At 36.1% G+C, this 22,790-nt stretch overlaps 1 protein-coding gene across 1 annotated transcript in view; it reads left to right on the top strand.

The window, feature by feature from the left end:
* AHR (aryl hydrocarbon receptor) overlaps window positions 1-22,790 on the top strand; it is a 62,788-nt gene that overhangs the window by 2,398 nt on the left and 37,600 nt on the right. The window contains exon 4 of the mRNA XM_063411151.1: window positions 6,937-7,124. Coding sequence (XP_063267221.1) covers window positions 6,937-7,124 — 188 coding nt within the window. The remainder of the gene's footprint in view (window positions 1-6,936; window positions 7,125-22,790) is intronic.

The raw sequence follows: 22,790 nt of genomic DNA, 5'->3' as shown, positions 1-22,790 counted from the left end.
TTATGTGCTTCACTAACACGTTGCTGTCATGAGAGGGGAATTTTTAGGCTAGAGGAGATGCTTAACTTGCACTTTCAACTGAAAGTCAAGAATATGTGTCGTAAAAAGTAGCAAAGGTAGACTACTGAGTTGCAAGAAAAATAAGCAAAGCTCAAAAAATCCCGGTGCATTTCTGTGGGCTACAGAAATCTTTTGTAGATGTAGAATAACTACAAGGAGTACAAAAGCATTAAAGGAGAGAATGAAAAATATTTGACAAAACCATATTGTCAATGGTATGTTTTTAGATTTGCAGCAGACAACTCGGTCTTGGGGTGAAGGAAATTAGCTTGAGTGCTTGCTTCTTTATGATTTGAGTTGTAAGAATGAATGCATGTACATAGCTTGGGGTTTTACCTCACAAATTAGATAAAAAATCTAAAAATGTGAATATATATAGATATATTTAATTCCCTTGCTAGAAAATGCATTAATTATAGAAAGACCAGTTCCTGCTTTTTTTTTTTTTTTTTTTTTTTTTTTTTACCATTCATTTCCAAATAAATATGTAGAGGTACCTAAATAAATTCAGACTGTAGATTTGGATTTTTAAGAATGAAATCAGTGTTTGTTTATGAGGAAATGAAATATATTGGTCATATTTGCAGCCTACTAATAGCTAAAGGCAAATGGTTCTAATTGTGAAAGGATGAGGTGTTCTGCCTTGCTGGGAAGATCACTTAATATCTAGCTTATTTTTAAATTTTGGTTAGCCTTGCCTAGAGGATGTGAAACCTTTTTGTTTTACCTTACTGTAGTGTCTATGTAAGTAGTCCTTTTCCCTGTATCTTCTTGTTATGTAAGTTGGCTGAACTGCTGTGATTAGTTGAACTTGAAGCTTTATTACTAATGGGAACTATTTATCTATTGAGGGACTTTGCCTTAGGATCCAAGGGAGAAGTTTCTTCTCAAAATAAAAGTATTCTTATTGAAACAATTTGTTCACCTGTAACTGAAGTGGTGGCTGATTATTAACCCACCTTGCTTGGGTTACTGGAAATTATTTTTATGTAAGACATTTATCTTGCCTTTAACACATTTATTGTGTTTGTGTGTTTTTTTTCTTCTCAAATACCTTTGATTGCTGCTTCTGTTGGACCAGCCTTGGAGAATATTGTTAGTGGGTCAGACGGCTCTGATTTCTCACATAACTACTTACAGACCACACCTTTAGTCCAAAAAAAAGTGAGACAGGCAACAAGCTTTTTGTAACTGATTGTAGGAGAGAGTAAAGATGTACTTGGTCCTGGCAAGTAAAGGTTTGACACTACTGTCATTTTCATCTGTTTGAATTCAATTTTTTCTCCCCTCAGTAGAATTCACAGTTATTCAGGAAAAAGAAAAAAGAAAAAGGTAGAGGTGATATATTAGTGGGACTAATATCTTTTGTAGAAGAGATTATGTGTTGATAGTTGTAGTGTTTTGTTTGCCATATATGTACCTTCTAATGGAGCATAATAATTAGTAATCTGTGTAGACAGCTTATAGAAATAGAAGGTCTAAATATAATGTCATAGTTGCCATGGGAAAAAAATTAAACAGAAGAAATACTTCTTGTTTCAGGTACAAATAACTCATGAAAGCCATGGTCATAACTCCATAACAATTTAACAAACGTCCTCCTTACAACTCCCAGTTTTTACTACGTGCCCTGTAGAGAACTGAATTTGAGAGGGAATCACAGGCTGTTGTCTGACTGTGCCAAGTGTTAAAATATGCTTTTTTTTGATTCAGTTGGGAATTACAGTATTGCAGCTGAAAAAGAAAAGCAATTGCAGGGGAACATAATAGGCAATTGCTCCTGCAATTCATCTCGTTATCTTGTCATGTAAAGGAAGAGAAGAAAAAGATGCTAAACACGTGCACCACAATTGCTTGTAATGTGCTATAGAAGTCAGTTTCTCAATACCTGTGAGCTTTTCAATTGCCTCCCTCTTTAAGGTTTAAACCCTGTGAGTCCCCCTGGTGGCAGCAGGGCTGGGGGATGTTTCACTGCCCACTTGAGGCTTGGGGAGCAACGCGTGGCCCCTGCTTTCTGTCGTTGTCTTTTTTTTCCAAGTCTTCAGCTTCTTTTGTCTAGTGATTGTTAAGTGAACTAACATAGTAGCATTGTAATTGGGGGGAAAATGCAAGTTTTATGGAAGTGGGGTTTACTGCAGATAGATTCTGATGTGGGATGAAAGGTGTTATGTAAGTACAGCTCCAGCTTGCAGTTTTTATGTCTTTCTGTTTAATAGCTCTGATTTGGTTTGTTTTTCTTTTTTTCAGTGTTTGGATAGGAATTGTTTTGTATAACTGGGTAAATGTAATAGATATGGAATGGGGTGGGGAGTTCTAAATGTTTCATGCTATGCAGAGGCAAAATGCATAATGATTTGTTTATGTAGTAGACTAAATAAAAAAAATGATGATAGAGTTTTATTCGTTGTTATCTTAAATGTGCTCGTGACACTGAGTACTCCAGGGTTCGGACTGATTGATCTTTAGTGATCAATAGTCCTAGCAGTGTTAGAAAGTAGAGCAGAGACATTTTAATTTAAAAAATTGGAACTATTTATGTGTTCATTCAAGGCAAACAAACAAGAGGTGCCAGAATAAGCTTTCAAAAAGGAAGTTAATCAGAAAAGAAAAATAATCATTGATATATTCCTTTGTGTATAGCAGTGTCTGTGATAAAACAATTTGCACCTCTTAGTTGAAATGGAGACAGTAAGACTGTTGTCTTACGTAGAATAAACTTCTTATATATATATATGTTAGTCTTGAGGTAGCTGTGTGTTACATGTAGATTGCTGCTTAAAAGTCACTTTTTTAAGGTTTGCGGGGGTTTTTTGATTGGTTGGTTTTGGTCAATGTTTCTTGCAAAAGAATGTTTTTTAGAAAGAGAATCTGCAGCAAATGAAGCTATACATATATAAGTAATGTGATCAGTAGACAGGACATAATTTTTTTTCTTTTTTTTCCAAGAAATGTTGCCTTGTTATCTTAGAAAGTTGGGAAATATGTTAAAACTGAGTGTCAAACTTTCATCCTTGATTGGTGTTCTGGGTGGTTCTATCATGCTGGTTGAATCCTTCATGCACCAAACTAACCTGAACTAACATTTACTACTGGATGGCAAACAGTAGCCCAGCATCAGATGAGTAGCATGTCACTGGTAGTTTTTATGGTAAAACAACTTTATCAATTCAGCAGTTTGAATCTTGACTGGTTTCGGTATCTGCTGAAAGAGCCACTGGAAAGGGTCGCTGCCCCTTCAAGATTAGTTGACAGTAAATTTGAGGTTGATAGTCTGTAATTCTTATCTGTTCTTTCCAAAGAAATCATCATCTTTCCAAAGAAATCAAAGAAATTTTCAATAATCGTAAATTCAGTGTGGGAAATAAGAGTAAATTCTTAGAAGAATTTTTCAGCTGCTAAAGTAAATAAAGATTTTTTTTATTTTTTTTTGGATCCTATTACTTGCTTAGTATCATAACTGATTTTATATGCCTGGCCTCCACTGAGTGAAATCCTGGGCGTAAGGAAAAGATATGTTGTTGCATGTACTGTTAAATACGAGATGAAAAATATTCAAAGCTAAGATGAAATCCATTAGTTAAGTGACTTGTATGTTTTTCCTCATGCCCCTCTTTCCTAAGCAATAAGATAGTTCTGATGAACTAATAATTAAGGGGTTTTAACAAATTAATTTTTTAAAAATACATCTCTATCTCTAGTGTTCTTGCACATTTTTATTCTCTGATTTCGTTTCACACTTCAGTCTTCTTACTAAGGTATCATGCTTTTTAAGCTCTTAGTTGTTCAGTTTTCAACTTTTTTCCTCAGTGCTGTATATTGTTATGAACAAAATAAACTTGTGCTTTCTTTGTATTTTCTCAGAAACTGCTAAAGTTTCCCTTTAAAATGATACAAATGAGCATGTAAATATTGAAACTTAATTTTGCCTTTTGATAGTAATTAAGACTCAGGTAAATGTGCACTTTTAAAAAATTTAGGGTTGGTGTCTATGAAGGTGCATGTGATGAGCATGTATAGTGAAAACTTCTGATTAAGTGTGCTGTAGCAGACCTGTGAGAACAGCAGTCAGTTGGTGTTGTGATAGCAAATCCTTTAAAACTGTAAATCAAAAATTAAATGTGCTTGATCAAGTGTCTTGCAGCTGTTGGGTAACAAGGGATGTAGACAGGTACAGAGGCACTGAAGTTCACAGATACCTCTGGCCTTTGATTAGAGAATTCAGATTTCCTATGAAAGGTAGAAGATTAAGAATGGAAAGATCAGCTTAAATATATTCCCTCTTTTAGTCTTTTTTTTTTTTTTTTTTTTTTTTTTTTTTTTTTTTTTAAATAAAGCAGAAGAATGGATTTAATCTTGACATAGCACATAATTTGCCTTGAAGATAATTTTCTGCATTGAAGCTGGGCTGTCTTTAGCATCAAGGTTTTCTATAAGTGGATGGAAAATGGTTAAGTTGCTGCTTATGCTCCCGGCACTTCTGCCCTTATTCCCTTCGTCGCTGAAGGATCCATTTTTATATAATGAATTTTAGTTGGGTGACAAAGGGGAAAATTAGGGATAATCGGTGTTTGATTTGAGAGAGAGAATATGGCAAGATCAATGATGCAAATACTGGTAACGTAGTATTCAGAAATGCTTTGAGCTAGTTAAGAGAAATCTTTAGAAAGTAAATGTAAAGTAGAAAAACAATCACATCTAATTGACAATCTGATGAGGTGACTGCAAGATTGAATATAGTTTCAACTACTCGGTCAATTTCCAAGTTGTAAGCAAAGCAGGGGATAGTTAAGATAGAAAAGCCTATTACTTAGTGCTGATTTATGTGGTAAAGTTTGTGTGTATTAAATGATTTCTGTGGGGTCCTCTGCTTTTCAGAAGCAGCCCACTTTGATTTGATAATAGTTAGCCGTTCACTGGTTGTTATACAACTGTTACATGCTTAATGTTTGAAATCCTTTATTTTGTTTCTACATTTAGAAACCGTCTAATACATTAAAAATATTTAAGAAATACCCTTTAATGTTGCTGCTAACGTTTGATGATTTCTAACTTTATTTTTAGGGCTGTATTTAAATTTTGCTAATCATATGGCTTGTACAAGTTAAATTTCTGCCAGCATAAAAGAATATGAAGAAAACCTTGCTAAATTATTTAAAGTTTAACGTTCATTTGGGAATATGGTGAACTGCTGGTGCCAAAGTTGTGAATTGTGACTGAAGCACATATGTAACCAAATAGTTAGTCATCCATTGCCATTGATGATGCACCTAGGGTTTTTTTCAGGAGAAAGAATTTTCCTGATTCTTGATTCAACTGTTTTGCCCACTTTTCAAATGTTTTAGGCTAAAGCACCACTAATTTACAATATTTTCTCTGCAGCAAGTTTAACTTTATCCATCTGGGAAGTAATTCCTGCTGTTATGTTTCTGTCTGGTATCAACATTTTGCATTATGGCACCTTTGCATTTCCAGGCTCCGCAAAAAGCTTCTTTAATGTGGAAAAGGGCAGTTGTAGTGCTGGGGAGCAGGCAGCCAGGCTTAAGTGCAAATTTTTGACAAGTAACAATTGAACAAGCAATGATTGTAAAAAGAAGGGTTTGGATTTAAACTAACAATAGGTGTAATTGAAATGTAAAGCAAAAACACACTAAAAATAAGAATTTCCACTCTATCAGTACCCATTTGACTAAAAATTCAAGATGAAATTACTTTTCTGTATGGTTTACTTTAAGCAGTGGCAAAAATAACTATTGGAGCTCTTGCAATTTCTCATCTTATAATTGATATAAGGATGACAGTTGGGAGCAGACTAAATGAAATACTGAAGAAATTAGCTGCTGAATGTCTTTCTGCTCAGTATTTTTGGGTGATGCATCTTGCAGAACCGACATTTCTGTGAGAGCAGCACAAATTGATAACTGCTGTAGATCTCACGTAGAACTGCAGCACTGGAAAAGTGACAATGAGTCACTCTTTAATTAGAAAACTATTTAATAAAGAAAATAAAATGCACTACGGCTTAGGCAGATAAACCATTCTGTCTCAGCATTGTTGTAATGACTAGTTGTAGTTTAAATGAGTAGGGGTTTAAACTTTTTCCCAGACTTCTGTGTATGTGGGAGGGGGTGAGTATCCAAATATCTGGAATTAGAGCTTGGGGTGGATATGAATGGAAAACAGCAAGTTTACAAAAACTTCATTATGTGAATCATAACACAAAGCTTTTAAAAGTGTTCCTTGTCCTGTAGAAAGGCATACATTTGCCATGTTGTACTCAAATGAAATGCCTTCAGCTGAGAGAGGATTTAAAGGATGAGCTCCCAGTGTTTGCTACAAAGATTTTACATGCTGGCTGAGCTAGATGTCATGGTTTATAGTATAGTTTTGGATGCCTAGTAATTTGCTAAAACTTTTGTTGTATTCAATTAGTACTAGCCTGTTCCAAACTAATAAAAATTAAGGACATCTGTGAGAAATTGTAATTGAAGTGAAAAAAGCATACTGTCAAGGTTTTTTGTAGAGAAATATTACTAAAAGGTTTTGGTATATTTGGAATACCAACATTTGGAAGAATTCAAGTGACATTTGACTGAAAACATAGAAAGCTTTTTATAAAAATTGCTGAATCTCAAAGGTTTCAAATATTCATTCAAAAGCTCAAATAGACATTGTAGCTCAAACTGCTTCATTTAACAATGTGTGTTGGAGGGGAGATTAGGCCGTCTGAAGTTATTTTTTTCCAATGGGAAACAAAGTAACTTGGGAAAACATTTTGGTTGTTACAGTTTGAGACAATATGTACCATTAGACTGGGCAAATATTTGCGTTGTATTTGGAAAGGAGCTGTCATTTACACTGTTTGTTTTTGTGCCGCAGTGTAAAGCCGTCCCCAGCTGAAGGAGTCAAGTCCAACCCGTCCAAGAGGCACAGGGACCGCCTGAACGCGGAGCTGGACCGCCTGGCCAGCCTGCTGCCCTTCCCGCAGGATGTTATTGCCAAGCTGGACAAGCTCTCTGTGCTAAGGCTCAGCGTCAGCTACCTGAGAGCTAAAAGCTTTTTTGACGGTGAGCGTTGGGAATTTCTTTGGGTTCGAACTGCTTGTAAAATTCAGTTTATGCTCTATGTTGATTTCAGCTGTTTAAGTACTTAAAACTGTTAAATTTATCTGTATTTTAATGGAACCTCCGGTTGAGTGAATATATACAATGTAACTGTGTAAAGTAAGCTTTCCACTTTCTTGAAACCAAATGTAACTACTTATATTTCACGTAGGTCACCAGTCATTCAAAGCTTTGCATTTGGAAGTAATATTGCCCTTAATGAGTCCTCTAATCCTTTTCATCAGACTGTCAAATATACCCAAGAGATTTCTCTTTTCCCCCTCTGAAAATTGCCTTAGTAAAACTATTACTATTTCAAAATGTCACATGACTTCCCATCCAGCTGTATTTTGCTTGATGATGCATCAGAAATAACTTTACTTTGATATGAAGTAATTGATAGTGCCCCTTCCTACAGTTTAGTGCAAAGGTGACTTGTAAAGAATAGAGACAAAATCTTTCCTGTGTCCAAGCCCTGGTTAATGCCGGGCATGAGGCATTAAAACGACAGCTAAGGTTCTCCAGTTATGTGGGCAGGTGTGCCCTGACCCCAGTCCTGGCAAGGGTAATACAGCAGCACTCAGAGCAGTCATGGGGTCAGAAGTGTGTGTCCTTGGTCACCTCCAAGCTGGCCGAGGAGTCCTGTCCCTGTCCTTCACTACCTGAGCTGCTCTGGAGGCTGAGATGCACTGGTTGGCTTCATGCCAGTTTGTTCAAAGGCAGGAACACTGGTCCTATTCATTGCAGGAATAAAGCAAGAAGATTGTATTTAATTAATTGTCCTTCTCTTGTACCAGTCATTGAGATTTTACAGTTCTTATGTTAAAGATGAAGTCTTACTGATCAGCTGTGGCTAAAGAATCTTGATTGCAATGGAGTTGATACTAAATTTCAAGTTGTTTTTAAACTTTCTTGGGCATTAAAATAACCTCTGTCCTCATCAGCTGAAGATTGTCTCAGCCTCCAAAACATGGTTGAAAGGATTCAGGAAACCTGTCTAAAATAGTTCCACATTTCCCTGCAGGAATACAGAATGTTTATTTTCATTCATTGTGTCAATTGACTTCAGTTTATTAGTGCTTATAAATTTATATTCTGTTTTATTGCTTGAAGAATATATCTAAGTGTCTTGATTTCTGTGCTTGTTCAGGGAAATTCTTAGTATGAAGTCTAAGCTCCAAGACTAGAGCTGGCCAAACATTTCTGGTGGTGCTTTTCTCAAATAGAAATATTTTCTCCCATCAAATGAGAGTTCTCTTGACACCTCAGTTTCATGAAACTGTTTGCAAGACATTATCTCAGGTAGACTGCTGTAATAGAAATTATTTTGCTTGGCTATGTTCTCTTGGTGAATTGAAGAAGTTCTAGTCTCAATGAAATGTGTTTTGTTGTGGTTGTTTTAATTATGTTTTCTGAAATAATTCCAATATTGCAAGTTTTTTATTGCAAGTCTTACTTGAGATGGAGTGAAAATAATTTCTCATCTCAATTTCTCATGCTATGGAACTGCTTGACTTTTATTCTTCCTGCCTCTTCCCCCCACTTTGCACTTGAAGGTCCTCGAATAGAATTTAAGGCTATGATTTAGAGTTAAGGCTATGATTTCTCTACAGAGAAAAAAAAGAGTTGATACCTTCAGTAGAAGTTATCTTAACAGGCTTATTTAGCAGAAAAAGTGGTTTTGCTACTTTTCAGGCCTTTGTGTTACAGGACTGCAAATAAAGTTAATGTCAGTTTCCAGCTGAAGGTATTTAAAGACTAACATCAATGACTTAAGTGAAAATATACAAAACTAACCAATTTATGACTGACAGACAGAAGAGTGAAAATAAGATCTTTATACTATTTTAGTTGTCTTAAATAACGGAATCTATTTCAGTAAAATTCACCTTCTGAAAGAAAAATCAGTACTTTGAAGAACAGAATTAGCAAAAAACCCCTGAAAAGCCCTAGGTTTGATTTTCATGCTCTATCTATGCAGTGCTTCTCAGAATGGTTTTTTTGAAAGAGTGGTTTTGTGTAGTTGGATATATATGGAAAACCCTGTAGAATAAATCTGACAAATGCAAGAGGGAGCACTGATTGTCACCTTGAGTGCCTAGGCTGAGCCAAGGCTCCACTTTATTAACGCAGCATGCTGAAGTGAAGGGAAACGCTCAATGAATAACAGGATGCAAATGGGGGGCGTGCAAATTCCTGCGGAAAGTAAAATATAAACGCGTAATCATATGATCTTGCTTGAGAGGAAACCCAAGGTTTTGCTGTAACAATAGATATTTTTTTCAAAGAAAACACTTGCATTTTTCGAAGTTTAAATAATCTAGAGTGAATGTCTGTTTTCTGAAGGCGGAAGTCTGGGGGGAGAAAAGGAATGGTTTCGTGAAAGACATCTCAAAAGGTTTCATCTATTTCAATAAATGTGCCTCACTTAAATGTTTTTAAGGGGTTTTTGGTATTATTTAAAAATTAAGTGTGTGTGTATATATATACACACATATATATATATAAAATAAAAGAACACCACTGAAGAACACCTTCACTTGACCCTAGTTTTTGAGATGGTAGAGTGGTACAGAATGTTCTCTGGAGCTAGAGACAGGTGAGTTTTTCTGTAGGGCCTACTGAAATATGGTAGACCTGTGCATGCTTACCACATTTCAGGTTGTAGGAAATAGGTGTATACATTTTACTCTTCCACAACCTCAAAAGATCTTACTGTTGGTGATTGTATTCTGTTAAGCAGTTGCTTTTGATTGCTGTTTTTTGTTAATGAAGTTATTGTGCTGCTAAGTGACCCTTTACACACACTAGAGTTTAGTGTGATCGGGTTTGTCTCAAGTCCACATGATGTCAGCAGGCTTTCTGTAGGCCCATGTCAGGTACTCTGGCATGCTTTTATATGTACAAATTTGACCTTGATTCGAGAAGAAAATTGTAGTAGTGAGTCTCAAGTCTGTTTCTTTATAAAGTCTTGTGTGGCAAATCAAAGCTAAAAAGTGTTTTAGGGTCGTGTCACTTTTCAGCTGTGCACTTCTGCCTGTTGTACTGAAGTGGATTAGCAGTCCTCAAAGTCAAGCAGGTTAGCTTAAATCACCGCTGGAGTGTTTATTTTGTGCATGTAAGATACTTTCTGAAAGTGGCTTAAGGCAAGCTTTTTATTTTTAAGAGACTTGGAAGAATCAGGCAGGTGTCTGCTGACAATCAGACTTTGTGTCTTTGTGTGTTGTCCTGGTATTATTTCAGTTCGTTTTGCTGTTAAGTGCCCATGCATGTGTGCATTCAGCAGTGAGAAATATAAAGTAGAATGTGGGGCAACAGCTCTTTGTATGGATCAGCATCTGGAGCTCAACTAGACAGTCATTTAGACATAGCCTGTTCCCCATGCATGCTAAAGGAAAAAGCCCTTTTGCCTCTAGCTTTGGTTCTTATATGATGAATTCATAATCACTTAAATACTTTACTGTGGTAAAGAAAACATTCATAATTGTTCTTCTTGGGATTTTGGTGAAACAGATTAAAGGGTTAAAAGTAGAGTTTGTATGACTGATCACTTTTTTAATGTTAGGGGCATGAGTTTTCTTTTTAAAGGTGTGCTGAGAATAAAGGAGAGGCTAATAGAATCTAAAATGAAGTAGCTGTGCTATGTGTGTGTATCAATACATTAGAAACAAAATTCAGCATGTTGCTTATTAATTGTCCTTTCATCCATTTCACTAAGAATTCCTGTGGTTTAAAGTATGTGGAGTTTTTTTTCCCCTCTTGCTTATTGGGCAGTATTCTGCATTTATAGAAGAAAGTTTCCGCTCAAAATTAGTTTAGAATTGGTTTCTTATGTGGGATGCTAGTGATTCTGGCAAGCACAGCAATAACAAAATAATTAAGATTTTTTTTCCACTAAGTTTGCATTGCCTTTTGTCTTTAACTTTGTAAAATAATTAACACACATTCCTTGGTGTTGTATGGCTTAAATTTGCAGTGCAGCCATTGTCATCACATAAAATATATATTTTTGATAATGTATTTTTCCTGTCATGCCCACAGTTCTATCATACTGTGTGCTGAAGAGAACAGACTGCATGTGGTTCCTGTTCTGGAGAGTATGGCTAAGATGTAGAATGGGAAAGACAGGCAAAGTGGGAGACAGTGTATTTATTCTGTCATGCTGAGAAGGGCAGCAATGTATTTCCAGTTTAGCAGATATAGATAGATTTTCTGCCAAGTGTCAGGTGGTGATCTGGAGCAGAAACCTGAAAGTACAAAAATTATTAAACCACAGCCCAGTAAGACCAGGATAATACAGTAGCTCTGAACTAACTTGCTTTTATTTTAGACAGTTATCATCTTTGCCTGCCTTGTCTGTCTAATGCTGTTTTCCTCATGTATTTTTTGAATGTGTGACTTCCCTTTCATGTTACGTCCTTTCCCTGCTCCTGTTGCTGCATACCTAGATATTTGATCTCCACACCAGGAAAACCAAAAGCCCTGAAGAGCAGTGGAGTTAGGCTGCACTTACTGCTTTTGAGTGGTTATCTGGATGCTGCATAGGAATTTGCTGTTGCCAGCAGCTTCTAGTGGGCCTGGCTACTATTGCTTGATTCATGATGGTCTTGAGCTGTTTTTCCTACACCCAAGGTAGAAAATACCCCATAGTTTGATTGTTCTCTAATTACCTTTTCTGTATCTGGTATTTTGTACCAGGCGCATGAATTATTTTTCACAGTTTTGAATGAAATTCTTTGAATCTTGTCTGAGAATTGGAGGAAAAAAATAGTTGGAGAAAAAAGCCCAACCCAAACAAACCAACTTTGTTTCCTTTTGTGCTGCTTTTCCTCCAGTCCAAATCCAAAATCAGTATAAAATGCCAACCTTGGAATTGTATAGTTATTTCAGGATCAGACTACCATACCGTTCAAGTTGTTTCCTAATCCATGTGTGTTCTTTCACTGCTTGTCTTCTCTTTTTTTTTTTTTATTTTCTCCAAGCCTCCTCCCTTGCCCCCAATCCCCTGAGATTCACACTGACCATTTGGGACTGTCTGCTACAGACTATTTTAGCCTGTATTTTACGTAACAGATGATAAGTAGGGATTTAAGCTTTGAAGTCCTAAATTCTGATCTTCAAAAATGATGATTAGAGCCATGTAGCTGTGACATCACTCTAAATCTCAAAATGTGTATGCTTCCACAATCTTAGCTTTTATTTTTAGGAGTGCTGTGTCACTAAGCATTTGATGCAGCTGGTCTCTATACCCCCACGGATTAATGCAATTTAGTATAACCCAAACTGAACATCTAAAATTTAAAATTCTGTTTATATTACAAAGTAAGAACTTAAAATGTTAATGTATTTGTAGTATAAGAGGAGAAACCAGTTACAAATGCTAACGGCTAATGTGTTCTTTGCATTTTCTTTTCCTGTTACATTCTGGTGTTTCAGTGATTGATGTTAATCATTGTTAGAACTCCCTTTGCAAGGAAGAGAAATTAAAGGTTATCTCTTCTTCTCTGCCCTATGTGTATTATTTAATCAAAGGCATATGAAAAGTCAGCGTAGGAGCCTCTTACGTTCCACAAGGCTGTTGTAAAATTTCTTGAAAACCCTGTCCCAGTATGCAGAGCATTTGTTTTTTCTCTGTAGGCTTTGTAATTGGGAGAATAGTTTTAAGCATACTCCTCTGGGATTTGCTCTGGATTCCTGAGTCTTGTTTGTAAGAGCAGAGCCTAAAATATAATTTATCCTGTTCTAACAACATCAGTGTTCTGGAGACTGACACTGTTGTGTGACATTCGAACCTAGAACAGGTAGCAAGATAAAAAGCCTAGCCTCAGGAAGTACCGCTGCTTCTCTGGCCTTGTGTATTCCAATCCTTGTAATCTTTGCTAATGTTATTGCTGTACTTTAGCACCTAAAGATCATGTGATTTGGAGCTTTTTGGTTTTGTTATCACCAAGTCACCACAACTGTTGCTCCCTCTTCCAATGACAGTTTGAGTGGAAAATTATAACTAGAGGTTGCTCTGGGCTCCCAACATCTGTCTTCCATGGGCTTCATGATTCATCCATGTGAATTTGTAGAATATGGTTTGCTTGACTGTGACCTTAGAAATATGTTCTAGTTATTTAAGGCTTCAGTATGAATTCACATTAAAAATGTGTGCGTATAATCTACTTGTACTGGAATAGTTTTTGCTGCTGTCTTTGCTGTTTATGACTCAGCAGGTTTCCTCCTATGTGTGCTTGCCAATGGGAGAAATGCCCTAGTTTTGCCTTATCAGAATAAAGTCAAACAGGAAGTAAGACATGTGTGATTGAGCTCTGTAGAGGTTTATAGTTCTAGCCAGTTATAACACTGTTTGTTTTTCCTGAGTAAACAAGAACTTCATCTCTGTTAGAACGTTTTCTGCTGTGTACATGCTTTCATAAACTACTTACTTAAAGAATGATTGCTTTGTGAATTGTCTTGAAGATCCAGCTAGATAACTAGAAGCTAATTCTATTTACTAGAGCTTGGTCATTGTAATTGTTTAATTTATTAGTTACCTCTTTTTAAAGAGGTAAAAAATAATGAATTTCAAATGTGCTCTTCAAAGTTTCAGGTAATGTATTGATAAATGTTTTCTGGGAAAAGTCTTTTGGGAGCTCCTGCTCATCGGTGCTGTGTTCAATCTTTATGTTTAACAAGGCATTGTGCTAATGATAAAACTTAACCACAATTATTCTAGAAACTTAAATGAGCTAAACTGTAAGAACTAGAATGAACAGTTATCTGAGACTGCCTTAAGAAAATGTGGGTTTGCTGCCTGCCAGCTGTGAACATTAAAGGGGACCTACAAATAGGAATTAGTTGCCCTTAGTGATGCGTGCTACACTCTGTTTTTAATTGAAGAGATGCTCATTTTTTTCCACTGAATAACTGCCTCTTGAAATTCAACCCATGTGCCTTTTGGATTGCCAGTACTGCACACTTTACGCATGGCCTTGTATAACATCTAATAAGTTGAAATATACACATACTTGGGCCCTCAAGACAAATTCTAACTGATTGTATAAAGTAGGGATTACTGAAGTAAGTCCATTGCCTGACTGATCAAATAGTCTGACTTCCTCATCAAATACTTGTCACATCTTCAGCAGTACAGTTCCTGTAGGCCACCAGAAGACACTAGCTTTGTGAGTGAATTCCCTTCTTCCTCTTGGAAGCTCCATCTGAGCTACAAACAGAAGGATGATGTCTTTTCTTTATTGATTCTTTATGCCACATTTTTTAATATGCTGTATTTTACTTAATTGGAGGAAAAAATAAGGGTAGCCCCCAGTTTCCTCCTTGTTTATACCATCTATTGTTTGGTTTACTTTTACCAGACAATGATAAGAGACGTGCCTAGAACAAAAAAAAGTCTTTCTTGCTTGTCCTCACAGCTGCTCTGAATTTTGCTTTGATACTGTCATGCTGTATTTGGTGCTATGTGAAATATCTTACCAGAGACCAGGCTGCTGATTTGATCACATTAAAGGATGTTGAAATGCCTCTGGTCTCGTACAGCACATTGATAATGAAGGCTTTTGTTGGTATGCTTTCTTGACCTAGTTAAAGGGAACTTTGTAGACGGGTGAAGCCTATTAATGGGTCTGATGATCAGTTACCTACCTAATTGTGTGGTTTGTAGCTGATCCTTCAGAAGGATAGCAATGCCAGTATGAATTCCTGGTCAGTATGTCATCAGCTGGTATAAGTGCTGATAAGCTATACCTAGTGATGTAGAAGGGAAAAATAAATTCCCACTCCTCATGCACCCCATCAACACTGGAAGGTAAAACTCAAGGCTTAATGACCTCCTGCAGGAAGGGTTTGAGCCCCATGACTAAAAGTTTTTAGGAATGTATTAGTCTATGAGTTTCTGAAGTGCCCCCCTTCCCTCTGTTTGTCTTGACCTATATTAGCCGACTGTAAGCCCTGTGTAGGAACCCTTGCAGTTAATTATTTTGCAATTAATTATGATGCAAAAATGCTCCTTCAGCATTAGGAGCATCAGCTACACTGGTGTGCTCAGTGCTTCTTGTAACATGGCTGTACTGCTTTGGAAAAGCTGCTGCCTTAGATAAGTGAAGAAATTCTTCCTCAGCTTTTATCCAGTGATAATAGTTGTCTCATCTATAGGCAAGGGGCAAATCATGCCTCACAAACAGACAGCCTTTTATGTAGGGCACCTGGTTTTGTGGACAGCAGGAGAGCAGTGAATACTGTTTCCCTTGAGTTTCACAGGGTCTTCAGTTGTGTTTGTGTCACCAAGCTGGTGAGCTAACATCTCTCCAGAGAATCTCTCCAGTTCTGTCCCAAAGCAATCCATTCCACTTCTCCCTGTGTAGTACAACTGAGGTCTCACTGGCAATCTCAGTGGAAACCTGTGAAATTCAGGGGGTGACTAGAAGTTTCTGCAAAGGACAAGGGAGGAATCATCTTTGACACTGGGGACATGCATGTGGCTTTTAACAAGATAAGCCCATGGGCTCTGGCAGTGAAATAAGCTAAGTCCCATATCCCAAGTAGGGAAAGGACAGTCTTGGTCTGGAAAGGAAGCAATCCTCCAAAAGTCCACTTGATTCTCTTGCTATTGTTCAGTCATTTCTAAATTTCTGAGAAGTTATGAATTGGCATAAAAATACAACTTTATCTCTTTTGGTGAAATGTATCTTTTCCTCCCTCAATTTAAATAAGAGACATTTTAGTTAGAAAGTACTTATTTATTAATATTTTTATATAGCAAGTGTTGGAATTGAATGGTCTTTGAAAGAAACCTTCCAAACCCACTTCTATACCCTTTTAATGAGTAGTTGCAAAACTCAACATTACCCTTTACTAGTAGAATAAACTCTCCTCTTTCATGTATAGAATATAAATGACAGTTTCCATTTTTTCAATTAAAATGACAGAGAAATTTCCCAGGCAAAAATCCTATGAAGTTGCTGTTGAGCCATCGCTTGAGTGAAGATAAAGTTAAGGCAGTGTTTCAGTTGAAAAAAGAAAAGAAAGTATTTGAGTTAACGTTTGAGAACCAGGTCCAAGTTTGCATGAGGTGAGCTCCCTAATGAAACTGATGCAAAGAAAATAACTGGGAACTGTAAAGGGAATTTAAAAACCACTCTTGAATCCTAGGCTTTACAATAGAAGTTAATACTTCTGTATAAAAAGGAACAGTTATTTCAATATGGTCTTTTCTTAATGGAAGGTTTTAATAATTTCAAAATTAGTGATTTAGTAAAAAAACAATCTGTGGTATTAGCTGTCATTTTCTAATTGCTATTAACTTACTGTCTTTTTTACAAATCAAAAGTCTAACAAGTGGCAGTTTAAACAATATGTAATATTTGGTTAGCTTTTGCTTTGTTCTAACATATTCAAAAATTATTAGTGGAAGAGAAAACTCTGATTTTAGGAACCAAAGGCTCAGAAGTAGGAAACTGTTGATCTAGGTTCACCTTCCCATAGATCTCATTCTATAAGAAATTAAATTACTTCACTTCTTTTTTTTCATGCCTCACCTCAAAAAGATTAGGAAGTCCTTTTTGCTCCTCTTTTTGTGGCTAAAGCAGTATCCCATCAATGGATCTGATAAATTAGAATTTACCAGCATGCATCTCTTGCTGATCTTGTTTTCCGAAGAAGCAAAGATGATGTACCAAGAGAAGCAACTGAACGGGAAACAGCTCAGAAGAAATGTGTGTATGCCAGGATATGGTTTTGGTGATTCAGCAGGTGATTGTCATCTCTGTGATAGTTGGGGGACAAGAGTTCATTGCCTCTAAGTCTTGAAACCACAAGCAGTATACAGTTTGGTATGTGGTTGTTAAGCTTCAAAGCCCAAGTGAGAGTTTACAAATTTGAACAGTTGTATGTTTCCTGAGATTTTCTTTTCTGTTTCTAAGTACAAGATAAAAGCAAAAGTAAAGTTTTATTCCTTATGTGTGTTTAAAAAAAAATCTGAACTAAAATTTTGACTAGGTGTAACTGGCTAACCATAAAAACACTGCACACTAATTTGCTGTTCTGCTGCATTATACATGTCATATGCTGTCATTCTTGAGGCTTTTTTTTCTCAACTCTGCTTTAGATTGAGGAGAACTGCCACTGATGCATTAGAAGCTTAGAAATTCCCTTTGACCCTCTCTGACAAAGACATAATAGTCTATTCCTAATCCTACTCTTACAAGGTCCTGTAACCTTCTGCCCACTTCTTGCTGTCAAAAATGGCAAACTGCCTTTCAGCTCCCACATAAGTCTCATTTTGCCTTCCTTTTACATTCTCTGAATCTGGGAGCCTGATGGGGATATTTTGAGCAAGATGCAGACATATGCTTTTAGGCTTTAAGGAAATGAGCTTTTAAGGCATAGTGAATGCAACTACTTATGACTCCATTTTTATTTTTCTTTTTTTTTTTTTGTGTTCATTCTCACACCCAAATCAGGAGCAATGGCTCCTAATGCATAGCACAGTTTGGAAACATCTGCTATAGAAAGTGCAACTGTTTGTGTGAGCAAACAGTCTTCCAAATGCAGTGACTGAACTCTCGTTTTTGTAGGTTTGTGCAGATTGACTTAGTGTGGTGTTTCTGGACTGATGAATTATCGCGCTGTGAAATGAGTTCAGTATCAGTCACTTAAGGAAAAAAAATACTCAACTTGGTTGTTAGTTTTACCTTCTGCTTAAGAAAACAGACTTGTGTTAAGTACCACTTCATAGCAGCTGAGGATTTGTTCCCCATTTAAAGGAGACCACTGCATAAACACTTTACATTCCACAGTTAATAATGCTGTTAACTCTTTAAAAAGCAACATTAAAAAGGCTAAGAGCATATTAAAACCTGAGTTCAGCTACCTGTGCAGCAGAACTTGGGTTGGTTTTAAAAATGGGTTGGTTTAGTGTTGTGAGCAATTCAGTGGTGTATAATGGTTTTTCAGATCTTTAACAGCAGATATTTTTTTAAAATATTTTAATGGTCTTAAGAGAAACACCAATCCAGTTCAACAAGTAGTTTAGAGCTTTCTGAGCTACATTTTGGGAATGGCTCAAAAACATGTATACTAAGAAAGTTGAAGGAAATCTTCGCATACACAATCTGGTTCAATTTCAAGTTCTTGGATTAGGTGAATGTTTTAAAACAGAGTATGGTATATATGTTAGGCAAATCTAGTGTCTTCATTCTGTAAAATGTTTCTAAAATCAGTAAGTGTATTGCTTCAGTGTTATTACTTCAGCCAGATTTAAGAATGTCATAGCTTCTGGTAATACTTTTAACAGAAACATGTCCTACATGGGTGTGATATTGTAGGGGAAAGGGTTCAATTACTGCACAACTATATTTTGCAAAGCTTTTTGCTCTAAGCATGCAGCAGGCATTTTTTTATTCTTTTATTAATAATTTTTCTCTAATTGGTAATGCAAATTTACTGTTTTTTAGTAGTAAGTTTTATAGACACTAGGGGCTGTGACTTGAAGAGTGAGATGTTGCCAGTAATTTGTACATTTGTCGGGGTGGGAGGAAAAAGGATGTTAAGAGCTCAGGCATTAAACTACTGATGTTCATGCTAGCTTTCCATTTTAGTGGGTCTGACACTAGAATGTGATCTTTCAGACATGACATTTCTAGGACCTCAAAAGTAAAGAGATCATCAAGAATTGTTTTTGAGGATAAACTGCTGATGTTACGAGGTTTGAATGTTGGAACTGAATTAGGAGTAGTTCAGCAGAACAATGTCAATGAGATTTACAATTGCATTTAGTCTGATTTGTATATTTTGAAAACATTTAAAAACCACTGCTTACGTATTCGACTCACTTCAAAATTCAAAAGCAAAACAGACATTTGCTTCTCTGAAAACTCATTGGAAGAAAAGGTTGCTGGGCAGTTTCAGTTCAAGATAAGGTTGGGTGTTTCTGTTGCTGATTTAATGTTTTTGCATTAGTGATACAGAAAGGAATATGGATTGAGAAAGTGTTTTAAAAAGGTGGTTAATTGTCTGGACTTTTGAGTATTATGTTGTGCTTGGTACTTTCCTTCTCAGACACAACTTCTGCTTACTTAAAATTAAAAGTGCTTGCTGTAATGAGAATAAGCTTAAAAAAAATCTGGTTTTGCTGGACAGGCCAAGTAATTAGACTAATTTTTGAAAATAATAAGAAGGCTTCATTATAAAACAAAAAATAAAATAATTCTGAGTGCACCTGTGTGTGCAAGCAGATCACCCTTCAACAAATCATTCTGAGTTGCCTACTCATCATAATGTGTTATTTAGGATATCTTAGAAGTCAGAAGTTGTGGCGAACTTTCAAGAAGTCATGAATGCATGATGGATCAGTTGTATTTTTGACCTCTTCCTAAATTGTTTTCCCAATAAAATATAGAATGTAAAAATGAAATTGCATGCAAGACTGGATGAAAACAGAGAACACTTACAAAGTCATTAGGGTACATATCAGAGAATTAAACGAGACAGACATCTAATAAAAGAGAGAGAAAGCTATAAAATCAGTGTGCACAAATGAGAAGTCTGAAAACATAGTTAAAATAACAAAGAACATTTTACTCTAAGCAATAAGGAAGCCTGAATAATGGTAGAAAATTTTAATAAATGTTATAAGCTATACAGGAAAAAATAATTCAGGCAAAGGATTGGATTACTAACAATGTAAAAAATGTAATGGGTCTTACAGTGCCCCTTGTAACTAAAGAGAAGAAAGCATTCAAGACACTAATGACAGAATTAGGCTCTACCCGTTGTATGCAAGAATTCTGGTTCAGTCTTATAAGGTTGTTTCTTGCAGGATTTGAATCCATCTGAATTAGACCAAAACAGAAGGATGCAATAAAACCTTGTGCAAAATCAAGAAACCATGACTGTATTTGAGAGGAACCTTAGCACGTGTTTTCATTCCATGCCTTGCTACTTCAAGTTGCTTTGCCATCGTTTCACATTACCTGTAACATCCATGCCAGTCTGTTTGAATAATGCAAAGGAGATGTTTCTTGTGCACATATTTACTTTCCCATGCATTGGATGAAGTAGCAGTGCTGAGGGGCAGCTGACACTGTGAAATGCATCTTCTCTCTGGAATACTGTGGCTCAAGTGAGACACTACATCTGTGTGCCATGACATGTTTTTGGAAGGGCTCCCACCCTACTCTTCAAATAGGTCTCTCTCCATTAAGAGACAGAAAACTATCTGCTGTCCTTTTCTGCCTTCCTCCAGCTGAGGATATCTGACTGAGTGACTAAGCTGGTCAGACTAACCTAAATAGCTGAGACTGTCCTTCAGTTTAACCCTTTGCCTTATTTTCTCAGTTTAAGCTCCTAAGTATCCTAGACAAGATTCATTTTTGCCTCTTCTCTCCCAGGAAACCCATGTGTAAATTATTTTATAATCTCTTGGAGGGGATTTGTCTGATTAAGAAACATGAATGGGAAGGGAAGGCAGAATCAAATGGAAGGGGCCAGATTCAAATGATATAATATTAGATGGTAAAAACTGTTCAGGAAACACTTCTGCTGTAAACCCATCTGGGAGAAAATGACTGGGGCAGACTCTTTCAGTGCTGTTCAAAGCCATGTGCTGCTTGAAACTCTTGTCTTGGTGAAATCATACAGGAAAAGATCTGTCTCCCTTTGCATTTGGTAATAGCCCCAAGTTCATGTTGATAAAGGGATCATGTTTTCGTTCACAATGAAAATAAAACACAGGAATTTACACTGTATGTAAATATTTTCATACTTGAGGTATCTTTCAAGTATCCTGAAGATTCTTTGTCTGCACTAGCTAACCCCATTCTATAACCATAATAAAGTAGGTGTCAAAGTAGAGACATGTTAAATTAAATTGAAGAGATTTATGGAGAAATTTTGTCAATTTTTTTAAGACAGGACAGCAATGAGAATACACTTACATTACAGATCTTTTCAGATAAACTGACTTGGAAGTTCATGATGGCATTGTCTGCTCAGCTGTGTGGTTCTTACAGGGGTCCTTCTATGACTCCCTGGTGGAAATTCCTGCCTTTATAGAGATGTTTACTGACTTTTATATGTCATGACCAAATTCTCTCCTTTCTGGTTGCCTTCTCTGATGGAAGAACTTAGTAGGTGCTATTAAGAACCTTCTTCACATTAAAAATTCAAGGAACTTTTAAAATGTGAAACATGGTATTTAGTATGCACAGATATACTTCAGGTTTATACATATGTGGAAGGTTCTCTGGAAAATATGGAGTCAAGATTATCACTTTCTAAGATATAACACCGGACAATTTAATCTCCTCTAATTAGAAACTTAATACTTAACAGGATGTAGCTCATGTGGCAGCATCCGAGGGATGTTTAGGGAATCAGTTCTGTATTTCAATAGCTTTATGGTTTTCTTTCTGATATTGATCATTGTAATCAGTAGGAGCCAAAGCACTAACAAGTTTTCCCAAAATGCCACTTTCTTTTGTAAAAACAACCTAGGAAATAAAAAAATCCATTTAATGGGAGATCTACGTCATTTAGATTATATTAAGGCCACCGAACTCTTTTCCTCTTAAGACATTGATAATAGCCTTAAGCAATTTACAATTAAATGATAATTGTGTAATTTCTAGTAACTCAAGAATTAATCTCAGCCCAGTAAATTTTTAGCTGATGCTAAAAGTAAGTTCAAATATAACATTTCTGCAGCATCACCTTTTCTATGTACATCTTTGAAAATAAATATTTCTGTTTAATTTTGAATGTGATAATGGACTACATGTTACTCAGATTTAAAGATTGTCACCCCACTTAAAGATTCTGTAAAAGAAAGTTACGTGCATAAGATAAATGGAACTAAGAGATGCAAATAATAAATTATTTTATAAAAGCTGATTATTTTTGTATTGTTATGCCATGCAACAGTGAAAGTTGCAATCAGTTCTGGTTCTTTGGTTTATTTTATGAGCAAGATGATTTGCTTATAGCAGAAGCTTTTGCTGTTTTGCTTGCAGAGTGCATTGATTCCAGATTGGATTTAAAGTATTTGTTACTTGAATTTATTCTGCAAGGCTGGCAGCTATATATTTATGTATGCAAAGTGTAATACTGCTAAATGTTTGGAATGAAATAGTAGATTTTTGTTGGCACTAGGATCTAAGGATGGAAATACCATTTGGTACATAAAAGCAAAAAACTGTAAATTACTACAGTATTAACTAGACTAAACATCCATAGTTCCTTTCATAAGAAATACATTACTGATTTATGTATAGTTTATTTTTAATTCACCCCTCAATTATGCCAGTTATGTTTGAGGATAGAAACAAATATCAATAGTTTTCACAGCCTGCACAAAGAGCAGGAAAATAAATCTGATACATTAGATAATACTTTTTTTAATAACTTCTTTAGTTGCTAGAGCCAGAAGCAGACTAGGAAAGCTCATGGGAGTATTGCCTTTTTATCTTCCCTGCAAAGCCAAGCTGTCCTCAAGAGTGAATGCCTGGTAATTTTGTGTCTGTCTTTTTTTGAGACTGAACAAGATCAGTTAAATCTCAGAAGTTGTGTATATCCTTTGTGCAAAACAGACTATGTCTATCCTACCTGTTATTTTCTTTGTCTAGGTCAGTG

The sequence above is a fragment of the Prinia subflava genome, chromosome 1 (assembly GCF_021018805.1).
Source record: "Prinia subflava isolate CZ2003 ecotype Zambia chromosome 1, Cam_Psub_1.2, whole genome shotgun sequence".
Classification (NCBI taxonomy): Eukaryota; Metazoa; Chordata; class Aves; order Passeriformes; family Cisticolidae; genus Prinia; species Prinia subflava.
The sequence above is the reverse complement of the archived record's forward strand: the minus strand, read 5'-3'. Positions and strand labels throughout refer to the sequence as shown.